This window comes from Myotis davidii, unplaced genomic scaffold (assembly GCF_000327345.1).
Source record: "Myotis davidii unplaced genomic scaffold, ASM32734v1 scaffold9, whole genome shotgun sequence".
NCBI classification, from domain to species: Eukaryota; Metazoa; Chordata; class Mammalia; order Chiroptera; family Vespertilionidae; genus Myotis; species Myotis davidii.
The window spans coordinates 504,976-516,800 of record NW_006299435.1 but is presented as its reverse complement, the minus strand read 5'-3'; the positions used below and the strand labels follow the sequence as shown (position 1 = coordinate 516,800).

Sequence of the window (11,825 nt, the reverse complement as noted above, 5' to 3'; positions counted from 1 at the left end):
CTCATAATTGTCAACAGCTTTGCCATGTAAGTAAAATTGGGACAATTGCCTTAAACCAGCAGTTCTCAACCTGTGGGTCGCGACCCCTTTGGGGGTCGAATGACCCTTTCACAGGGGTCGCCTAAGACCATTGGAAAACACATATATAATTACATATTGTGTTTGTGATTAATCACTATGAGCTAATTATGTTCAATTTGTAACAATGAAAATACATCCTGCATATCAGATATTTACATTACGATTCATAACAGTAGCAAAATTACAGTTATGAAGTAGCAATGAAAATAATTTTATGGTTGGGGGTCACCACAACATGAGGAACTGTATTAAAGGGTCGCGGCATTAGGAAGGTTGAGAACCACTGCCTTAAACTGTAAAAAGACAAAGAAGTCCATTTCCAGGTTGTAACCGCGCCACCTGGTGACGGATTGACAGTTCTACAACTACAGGTATAAATGATATTACTCCTTGGTATTCATGAACTCTATGTCGTATTTTAATGTCATTTCCCCAGTTTTATCTGTATAATTTTTAACTTAATTTAATGTGAGTTTGTGTGTGTGTGTGTGTGTTTTGAAGAAGTCATATATTTTCGTTTTTAATGTTGTCAACCAAATAGTAAGTCCTCACCTTGTCAATAGGTTCTTCAACTTAAAGCAAAATGATGTATATTGAAACCAGTTTTACATAGGCTAATTGATGCAAACAGAAGTTAAGTTCCTACATCTCATCAATATTATTGCAAAAATATGTTGAATGAAACAACATTATTCAAGCACCTCTTGCATTTATTTTTCAGAAAAAAATTAATTGGGTACTAATTACAGCTGACCCTCGAACAACACAGGTTTGACTTTTAAAATTTGAGTATAATTTGAACTCAGGCAGTTCAAATCTGTGTTATTCAAGGGTCAACTGTTGTATTAAATAACTAGAGGCCCTGTGCACAGATTTGTGCACCAATGGGTTTCTCAGCCTGGCCTGTGCCCTCTCACAATCCAGGACCCATCAGGGTATGTCAGAGGCCTGGTGCACAGATTAGCCCGATCCCTGCAGGCTAGGCCAAGGGACCACACTGGTGCATGAATCCGTGCACCAGGCCTCTAGTGTGCATATAAGATCTTTGGTTAATCTCTTCCTGCCCGTCCTCCTCCCCACTTCCCTCTGAGATCCATCAATCTGTTCCATGTTTCCATGCCTGTGTGTTGAGCATCTGCCCTCAGTCAGTGAGCGTACAGCTACTGTCAAACAGTTGAAAGGTCACTTAGGCTTTTACTAGTCCTATCTAATAAAGAGGGAATATGCTAATTGACTGCCACACCCTCAAATATGGCAGCACCCACAGCCATAAGATGGCGGAGCCCAATTCCCTCAGCCCCCCAGCTGCCCAGGGGCGGCCCGAGGCACAGGCAAACCTTGGATGGCGACTGCCAAGCCACCCAGGACCGCCCAAGGCTCAGGTAACCAGGGCTGAACAAGGCTTGCACTGCTGGCAGTGGCAGCAGCAGAGGTGTGATGGGGTGTCACCTTCCCCTAATTGCCGGGTTGCCTCCTGCCCCTGAGGGCTCCCAGACTGTGAGAGGGGGCAGGCTGAGCTGAGGGACACCCCCTTCCCATATGCACGAATTTCATGCACCAGGCCTCTAGTGTATATATAGATAGCAACGGTCGTTATATAGTTAATGTTCTGCCTTCTGAAACTTGGCATCTTTGTTCTTCCAGCCATCAGCCAAAGTTCGATAAGTCCCATAACCACTCCCATCACCACAGCTCCCACCACCACTCCCACCACCACTGCCACCACCCCAAGTCCCACCACCATTACCATCACCACAACTCCTACCACCACTCCCACCACCACCACCACCACCCCAACTCCCACTACCACTACCATCACCACAACTTCCACCACCACTGCCAGCACTGCCGCTCCCGCCGCCACTACCACCACCAGCAGTGTCATTTCACCAGGTAAGAGCAACTCCTTCAAAGACACCTCACTGAGGAGTCAGCATTGTGGAGGGTGGCAGGCAAGTATGTTCTACTGGGATAGGGAAGTGGTTATAGAGACTCAAGGTTTCCTTGAATAAGAACCCTTGGAATTCAAAAATCTGAGTCACAACAGCTAGTAGTGATGGCTGAGGCCCTAAAAAATTACCCACAGTTCCATTCTGTCCTCCTTTCCTTACTACCCATCCTACCTCAAGCTATTTGCCAGATGTGGAATATTTTTATAAATTTAGACTTTATGAAAGGCATTTCTCCAACTGCCCCATCCCTAGGGGTTTTCAAAAATAGTTTCAGCTTCTCTGTGAAGGCCAGGTCCAAATAAGCACCAATGCTTCACACTCTCTCCCTCCCCTCTACCCCTCCCCCCCCCACAACCCCAATCTAGCTCCTTTACCTAAGGAAGGAGTCAGCTCTAACCTTATTCCTTCTCAGGTGTTATTGAAAAATGGGATAGGTTATGATGGTGGCCAATCATAATCAGGAGTTTGAGCCAATTTGTGGAATTTGAACCCGAGGGATAAAAAGCCAAGCAACAGCAGTGCTCACACAGCCCTAGACGTGGCCGGGGCCATTGTCCAAAGGCCAGGTGTGCTGGGAATACTGTCTAAGAGTTGACCTCAAGCCAAAGTTATTGAAACAAACCACCTGATTCATTTCCCAAAGCTTGGTCCAGCATAGGGGTGAGCAGACTTTATCGATAAAGGCAAACTAGTAAGTATTTTACATTTTGTGGGTCACAACAGGGTCTTCCTTGCAACTACTCCACTCTGCCATTTTGACATAGAAGCAGCTATAGTCACTATACAATTGAATGAGCCTGGCAGTGCACCAGTAAAACTTTATAAGAACAGAAGATTGACCAGACTTGGCTCATGAGTCATCGTTTGTCAGCCCCTGGTCTAAAAGAATCCTCAAACCTAGGCTTGAAGGATCTGGATAAACCCTGTTGCTCTCAGATAGGGAAACAGTGGCCTCGAGGGGGCAGCCACTTACCCCAGGTCACAGAACAAGCTGAGTCTCCCTACACTCACGTCTTTCGGCTTCCCCAGTGTTCTCTGGTAGATCCCAAAAAATGGTGATTAAGCAAATGGAGCCTTTATGTATGACCTGGCTCCCAGTCTTTCATGTTTGGAGGGGCCACTAGTTGTGGAAAAAGAAGCTTAGACGGGGTAAAAGTATAATCAATAAAAACTAAATCTCCCTCCTGTCCTAAATCCTTAGGATCCAGGTTTCTAGTTTCCTTCCCCAGAAGCCAGTTCTACGGCCAATTTCTTGTGTCTCCTCCATAGATAATCTATACAAATATAAACATACATATTTGTGTGTTTTTGTGTATTCTCCCCCCCTTTTTTTCATATGTTTTTATTGATTTGAGAGAGAGAGAAAGGGAGAGGGAGAGAGGTAGAAACATCAATGATGTGAAGGAATCTTCGATCGGCTGCCTCCCGTGTGCTCCATACTGGGGATGGAGCCCGCAATCCGGGCATGTACCCTGACCCAGGGCATCGAACCAATGGCCTCTTAGTTCATGGGTGGATGCTCAACCACTGAGCCACACCAGCTGGGTGTGCATTCCCCCTTTTAATAAAAAAAAAGAGCATGTTATACACATTGTACCTTATATGTAGATTTAAAAAAAAAAAGCTATATCCACCTAAAGGCTCATAAGCAATCAGACAACTCTGAAGGTTGTCAGACACGTAATTTATTCAGAATCATTTCATTTGAAGAGATGAATAAAATGGCCAGCCAAGATCATCATTTGGCCACTGACCTAACTTTCTTCCTTGGATTCAATTTGATCTCTGGAGATAAAAAAAAAAAAAAAAAAAGATGCCTCACCCTGCCTGGTCTGGGGTCCCAGCCAGCAGTGCAGAAAACAACTGCAATATTATCCTAACCATTTATTCAAGTCATCCACTTAGAAAGCCAGAGGATGGAGTGTCATTTCATCAATTCCTCTTAGAATGATCACTGACTTAATCCACATTCTCCCCTTAACATTCCTTTCTTTTCATTATTGCCGGGGTTCTTGTCCCAGCATCAAGAAGGGTTCAGGAATCTGGAGAAGGCTGTGTGTAGATGCTATAGGAATCCAGAGACTAATAAAGAGTCCGGAGACAAGATATAATTTTGAAAGGCACTGGGGGTCAGAGGAGCTTAGCTAAAGGAGCTAAGATCCAAGATCTTAAGTCTAAGGTCTTAGGTTCTCTCCATCCCCAGGACCCCATGCTTTTTATTAACACAACTTGTCCTGAGGCGAGGCAGAGATATACAAATTCAAAGGGTCAGGGTTTGGTACAGAGTCCATCGTCAGAATGGAGGAATTAGCCTACGGCTGTTCAGGTGCTTGGCCAGTAGGAGGCAATAACATGTAGATTAAAATGCCTTTTAGCTGTCTGGCAGCCACAATCCGTTTCCTATTCAGGTTTGGGGAAATGCCTTCAGCCATTTCCAACAGGTGACTGACTACATTTGTGACTCAACCCTGTTGAGTCCCCAAGCCTCGTCAACCTTTTGATGAAACTCTTGAAATTATGACATGCTGGAGCTGGTCTCCGGCACATAATGGATCTGTATATCATGTATGCTAACCAGAACATAGCATCTAGTTTCTTTTTGGAGCTTCTTGCCTGTTCATCCCTATAATACAGTTACTTATACCTTCCTTAAAATATATTCTTTCTGTAATTTGAAAGAAGATATGTACCCCTATGTTCATAGCAGCTTTATTGACAATAGCTGAGACCTGGAAACAGCTCAAGTGCCCATCAGTAGATGAGTGGATAAAAAAGCTGTGGTACATCTACACAATGGAATACTACTCCGCTGTACAAAGGAAGAAAATGTCACCCTTTTCGACAGCAGGGACGGACTTGGAGAACCTTATGCTAAGTGAAATAAGCCAGCCAGAGAAAGACAAGTAGCACATGATTTCACTCATATTTTGACTTGAATTAACAAACTGAACTACCAAGCAGACTAGAGCCAGACTCATAGATAGAGAGTAGGCAGACAGCTGGGGTGGAAGGGTGTTGAAGGGATTGAGCAAAAAGAGAGAAAGAGAGAGAGAGAGAGAGAGAGAGAGAGAACTCATGGACATGGTCAACAGTGTGGTGATTGCCAGTGGGGGTGGGGATGGAAGAGAACATAGAGATAAATGGTGATGGAAAAATAAAATACATTTTTAAAAATATGATGACTCCTATAAAATAGATTGGGGAGCCCTATCTGGTGTTAGAGGGTCAGACACCAAGGTTCCTGAGGTTCCTTGAGGTGCAGAGATTCCTGGCTCCTAGGAATTAGAAGATTGCTCTGAGCACAGTCTTGCCACCAAGCTCTGACCTTTACTGTTCACAAGCACCTGTTCCAGAATTTCAGCAACAAGCTCCCTAGACACATAAGAAAATATGTATTTGTTTCTGACTCCTCTCAGGGTGTGCCCTGGAATAACACAACCAAGGAATAGAAGGTTCCCAGGAGGGAGGCATGAAAATGTAAAAGTATGTTTCCAGGTGTTATTTGTGGTTCTGTGGATTTTTCACCTCTATCTATTCCATCTCAGGTCTTTGCAAAGAAGATTCCTGTAGCAGTAGTGCTTCGTGTGTGGGTCTGAAGAACTCATACTTCTGCCTGTGTTTTGATGGGTATTACTATAATTCTTCCACATGCAATAAAGGTGAGTTATAAAGGATGAACCATGCAGAGCTGCATCTCATATCCAAAGTGGAATAGGCCCGAGCCGGTTTGGCTCAGTGGATAGAGCGTTGGCCTGCGGACCTAAGGGTCCCAGGTTCGATTCCTGAGTTGCGGGCTCAGCCCAACGTGCAGGAGGCAGCCAATTAATGATTCCCTCTCATCATTGATGTTTCTATCTCTCTCTTCCTCTCCTTTCCTCTCTGAAATCAATAAAAATATATTTAATTAATTAATTAATTAATTAAAGTGGAATAGAAAACTTAAAATAATGGCAAGAGAGCTTCCAGGATACGAGAGGTAGAGGAACATTTGGAGGCAACAAAGGCCAGTAAACTACAAAGATGGCTCCTGCCTTTGTCTCCGTGGAACCAAGTGTGGGAGGAAATGGGCTGTCAGATTGGTGGGCTAGTCCTGAGGTCTGGGAATGTTTGTGTCCCTTCACTTTTCCTGTCCAAGGGAACAGTGCCATGCGGACACAGTGGGAATGACAGGTGTCGAACGCCCTGAAAAGGTACAACAACTGCACAAAGTAGTGCTGGCGTGTGGGGACCCTGCGGCAGAATGAGGGGAAGTGCCTAAGACCACGTGTTCAGACAGGCCTGGTGGGTTCTCTGCCGTAGGATTTGCTGAAGCAAGCAAGCAAGCCTCATGTTAGTTTCAAGCTGCCTGGCTTCCGGCTGCCATCTTGGCTGGCAGTTAATTTGCATATCTCGCTGATTAGACAATGGGAAGGGTAGCCGTTGTACGCCAATTACCATGTTTCTCTTTTATTATATAGGATAAGTAAAGAAGATTCATGCTATAAACTTGGAATTATAATGATATAAACTATGCATAGGAAAAAAAGGAACTGGGGGAAATATAGATTTCCCTGCTATCTGAAAGCAGAGCTTTCCACTAAAACCTTTTGTACACCGAAATGGTGTAAAATGAAGAAGCAATTATCTTAGGAGACATACTGCTAACAAAGCACAAAATACATAGAGATAAAGCACAGACACAGTGCACAGCTATGGCTGTTTGGTGCTGGGATACTGAGGGGTATTTCTAGGGAAACGGCCGGTGGGCCACTCTCACAGCTCAGGGTGTGAGCTGCCTCTATAGCAGCTTGCTGCAAAATGCTGAATGCTGACGGTTGCACAGTGGTTAGAGCACCGGCCCGCAGACTGAAGGGTCACAGGTTTGATTCTGGTCAAGGCCACATACCTTGGTTGCAGGCTTGATCCCCCAGCTCTGAACCAATGTGTATCTCTCTCACATCGATGTTTGTCTCTCTGTGGGTCTCCCTCTCCTTTTCTCTCTCTCTAAAAATCAATGGAAAAGAAATACCCTCGGGTGAGGATTAAAATAAATTAATTAATTAATTACAACCCTGAACACTATTTTTGATTTTCAACTTTTTTATAAAAGCAAAAATCCTCTTAGGGTTTTTTTTGGTTCACGAAACAGGTCCTGATGTAGGCCTTTCGTCAAAGTGAAGTGGCATAAAGCGCACTTTTGCAAAGTTGGGGATACCTTATACCAAAATGGAAATGGCTGTGTTAGGTTGGGTGGGATTTGGGGTAACATTTATCGCATTTCCAGGCTTCCTGTCACAGCATCATTCAATGCTTAGAATTCTTTTAAAGTATGTTTTTAAACAACATGAAAATGACCTTCTTTACATTAAACATTACAGAAAGATTCTGCTTGAATTTCAGGAAAGGTTTTCCCTGGAACAATTAAAGTAAACATATCAGAAACATCTGGCTTGGAAGATGAAAAGTCGCAGGCCTATGAAAACTTATATGTGGAAATTATAAAATTTGTAAGTATTTTCCAGCCTTCCTTCCTGTATAACACTGAGTCGCAGAGCAGAGGGCTGATACTCAGGTGGAACAGCTGTCCCAGTAGTTGTTCAAGTAGCGAAATGCACTCTTTCTGGTCGGTGAACAGCAGCTGTCCTGAGTCCCTGGCACCTTCCTCGGGCACTGGGCCTCTCATGGTCCTCGCTCCAGCCATGCCACACGGGTCGTTACATAAGCTCTTAGAATGTTTTTAAATGAGCAGGTAAATATAATGATGTTTTAAAATGAGTTATTTCCGCCCTAACTGGTTTGGCTCAGTGGATAGAGCATCGGCCTGCGGACTGAAAGGTCCCAAGTTCGATTCCAGCCAAGAGCATGTACCTTGGTTGCGGGCACATCCCCACTGGGGAGTGTGCAGGAGGCAGCTGATTGATATTTCTCCCTCATCGATGTTTCTAACTCTCTATTCCTCTCCCTTCCTCTCTGTAAAAAATCAATAAAATATATTTTAAAAAAATAAAATGAATTATTTCCACAGAATTGAAGAGAAAACCTTTTAAAGATGTTGCTTTTTTTTTTTTTTTTTACATTCCAACATGCATACATTTCTGAGCTAGTGTGTTTTTTAATACCTGGAAGAGGAGCTCCATCTGAAGGCACATCTGGTCCTCTTCCTCCCTATTGTCAAAAATGCCAGGGTGCACAATTCCTCCTTTCCACTGTGGTTATCGTGAGCGGCTGCGTCCACGCGAGATCTCCACACCAGAACCACAGGCGTGGGACCTGCAGGGGCTTGCAGAGGGCATCCAGCCAGTGTTTCCCAAAGTGTAGCAAGACATTACCATAAAAACTAAGGTCTTTTTCTATGACAATGTCTTTCCATTCAGAATTACCTCATTGCGAAAGAGTTTTGTTATTAGAATTGATAACATATAGAAAAGGATTATCCAAAAGAGTTTACAGATTGTACAGAGGGAACTAGTGCCCAGGATGGAACAGCTGGTGCCTGGCACCACTGGGATAAAACCCCGGCTGCCCTGGCCCCGGTCATGCCCCTGTGCCCGACGGGCCCACTGCCCATGTCGTCTCCTCTTATTCTGGATCCACGTTCCCATTTGCCGTCCTGGATGAGAGTCAGTACATTGAAGAAGGCAGTGTCAAGGTGCTCCTCCTTCCAGGGGGCCCTGGATTTTCTCATGTGCCTTTACCCAGCACTGGCCACTGTGGCCACCAAAAGGCCCCTCTAGCTCCAGAGACCAGTTTAGGGACTTGGTCTCAGTCAGGTCTTGATGGTCTCAGGGCACCAGGAAGGGGAGAGAGAGTTCTTTTCATTTCCAAGAGGCTGTGAATCCAAAAGGGATGTGCCAGAACTCCCTTGCAACTCTGAGAGATAGGAAAATAGAGACAAGTTCCTTTCTGCAGGGTCCTGTCAGCAGACTCGGTAGCTGGGGCAGTCCCAGCTCAGACCTTGAGAGGTCTCCCAGGATCCATTGTTTTACCCAGCTGGACCCACATGGCTAGTCCCTGATTTGGAGTTGTCCTGTTGCATGCGGGACCTGGCATTGTATGTGTAATATTTCTAATTCTCCAAAGAGCCCCCTGGGAGAGAGAATACTCTGGTGCCTATTTTGTGGATTAGGCAGTCAAGGACCGGGAGAGTGAAGGAACCCTCTGAAGGTCACCAGGCTGATGAGGGAGAAGGTTGGGATTTGAACCCAGATCTGCCTGACCTCAGACCTGCCTTCTCCTCACTTGCTGGCTCTGTTGTGCAGTGGCGGCCAGGCAGGCCTGATTGGATGGCGCCTGCCTTCTTATCCCCTGGTGCACTTGCCTTGCAGACAACTGAAGAAGTGTTCCTTAGGTGAATTGATGCATGTATGGAGCAGGCAGATACGTCTAATAAATACGCAAAACTTTACCGTGACTTTAAAAAGACAAACCTAATGAGTTAGTCACCTTAATTTTTAAGACCATGACCATTGACTTTGCTTTTTTAGGTTTCCAACTTTTTCTTGGATAACCCTGACTTATATTACATTCTTACCATTCTACAGCAAACATTACTGAAAGGTGTTAGAGAGCATATCAAGAATAAATAATTTCTGCAATGAGCCATGTATATTTATATACAGGAGTTTAGAAATGTATGTATGTTAAAACCTAGATACAGTATCACTTTCCCTGCCTCTTGGTAGTTGTTACTAAATTTGTTCTTCTCTGCCACAGTTTGCAGGTGCATTTAAAAATCCTGATTATGGACAGACTGTGATTCATAGAGTAAGGTAAGGCTGCTATGGACCGGTGGGGTACTTTGGTGTGCGTTTGCTTGACTTCTCATCTTCTCTTGAGTTCCCTGTGCAGCACTAAGGCCGCCAGTGGAAAGTCACAGGTCTGGAAGAGGTGGTCAGCCTGATGTCACACTGACCTTGGGGTGGCTGGGCAGACTGTACCCCGAGGCCAGCAAGATGCTGTCTGTGGTTGGCTCTTCAGCAATTTGCATGCATGGTCCAGGGCATCACCTGGACCCCTTTGTTTGGTTTGACCCCTTGGCTACAAACCACACCTGGTCTATCCCCGGAATGTGCATTCCAGGGGCCAGGAAAAGAATGAGAGGCTCATGGTCATCTCTTCCCTCATATGGGGGGAGTGAGGGAGACAACACCCAAATCCCACCGGTGGCTGCTGAAGAACCAGTAGTGAGCTCTTCCTGCAGTAAAAACAAGCACTTCTTGAGCACATCAATATGCAGTGACCAGTGTTGAGGGCTATTTAGGGACACAAGGAGGCAAAAGGGTCTCAAGAAGTGAGCGGTTCTGTATCAGCCTTCACACCCAGGTGCTGCAGCCCGAGGAAAGAATGCTCTAAGACAGCAGTTGTCAACCTGTGGGTCGCGACCCCTTTGGCGGTCAAACGACCCTTTCAGGGGGGCGGGGGTCGCCTAAGACCATCCTGCATATCAGATATTTACATTATGATTCATAACAGTAGCAACATTATAGTTATGAAGTAGCAACAAAAGTAATGTTATGGTTGGGTCACAACATGAGGAACTGTATTTAAAGGGCCAGAAGGTTGAGAACCACTGGTCTAAGATGAATGAAGTTGTGCAGGAAAAGCAGCCCTAATGAATCCATATTTTATGGTTTGACCATCGCATCTATCTTTATAAGCTTTGTCAATTTTTTGTGTATATTTATGCATGTAATTCAGAGAAAGCCTCCTGAAGTTGGTGAGTTTTGAGCTGACGGTGAATGAGGGGCAAGTGTGATTGGCACCCAGGAGACCAGCAGGCAGACTAAGGGCAGGCACAGTGCCGAGTGGCAAGGGGCAGGCAGCAGGCAGAGAGGCGGGGCCCTGACACAGAGGCTCTGAGCTGGAAGTTCACAGGAGACAGCTGCTGGGGGGCTGGCCCCGTTCCAGGCCTTTGCTTTGGTTTAGTGGACAACGGAGTTCCTGCTTGTAGCACGACTGGATAATACAGGAATAGCGGGAAGGGATGGCTTCAGACAAATCTGAATCCGGCCGTGGCGCTTCTTGGCTGCATGGATGGGCAGCTGTTTGAAACTCTCTGAACTTGGGTTACCGCATCTGTATACCTGGGACCATCTGGTTAGTCCCAGGCTCCTAGATTCTAAAAACTATTGTCCACAATTTTTCTAAGGATCCTCCAATGGGATATTGCTTTAGCCATAGGTTTCCTCTGAACACACATTGAGCAGAGAGCTCTGGGCCTATAAATTGCTACCTTATTGCAACCCCAGCCTCCTTATTAGGCCCCTAACTATGGCTGTATCTGTGCATCAGGATGGGAACTGGGAGACTTGGGAGGACAGGAAGTTCCAAGACCAATCTGTGGATGCTTGTGTTCAGGTCCTCAAGTGGTGAATTCATTTCATTTTCAGAACATCTGCTCCAGCAAGATCTAAAATGCGTGCTGGTGACAAGCTGGTTGTTGTAACAGTAGTAAACCTTTTTGCAGAAACTTCAGAAGAAAATGAGACGACCGTATCTAACGCAATTAATAAAGCAATTGCAAGCAACCCTAATACCTTTTCAGGCTATACTAGTAAGTATGGAATAATTTTATTCAAAATTTACCAGAACATCCACCTACCTTTTTGTAAACTTTCTCATTTATGTAAGAAGGGGGCAAGAGGAATTGGATAACTGAATCTATAGATCTCCAAGAATGGACTTTCTACTAGTCCATTCTTACTCCCTTTCTTCTCTCACTTGCTTTCTACTCCTTTCTAACTATCTCTCAACTCCTCAAACTGACCAGTTTGTTTCTCTTTTTGGAAAGTAGCCTTGAACAAAGTCTCTGGA

General features: G+C 45.0%; 1 protein-coding gene across 1 annotated transcript in view; it reads left to right on the top strand.

Annotated features, from left to right (window-relative positions):
- The first annotated feature begins 1,423 nt into the window (after window positions 1-1,423).
- The window catches only part of MUC13 (mucin 13, cell surface associated), a 20,629-nt gene continuing 10,227 nt past the window's right edge, over window positions 1,424-11,825 (top strand). The window contains exons 1-6 of the mRNA XM_006775023.2: window positions 1,424-1,463; window positions 1,774-1,974; window positions 5,579-5,692; window positions 7,413-7,519; window positions 9,726-9,781; window positions 11,402-11,565. Of these exons, the coding sequence (XP_006775086.1) occupies window positions 1,424-1,463; window positions 1,774-1,974; window positions 5,579-5,692; window positions 7,413-7,519; window positions 9,726-9,781; window positions 11,402-11,565 (682 nt within the window). The remainder of the gene's footprint in view (window positions 1,464-1,773; window positions 1,975-5,578; window positions 5,693-7,412; window positions 7,520-9,725; window positions 9,782-11,401; window positions 11,566-11,825) is intronic.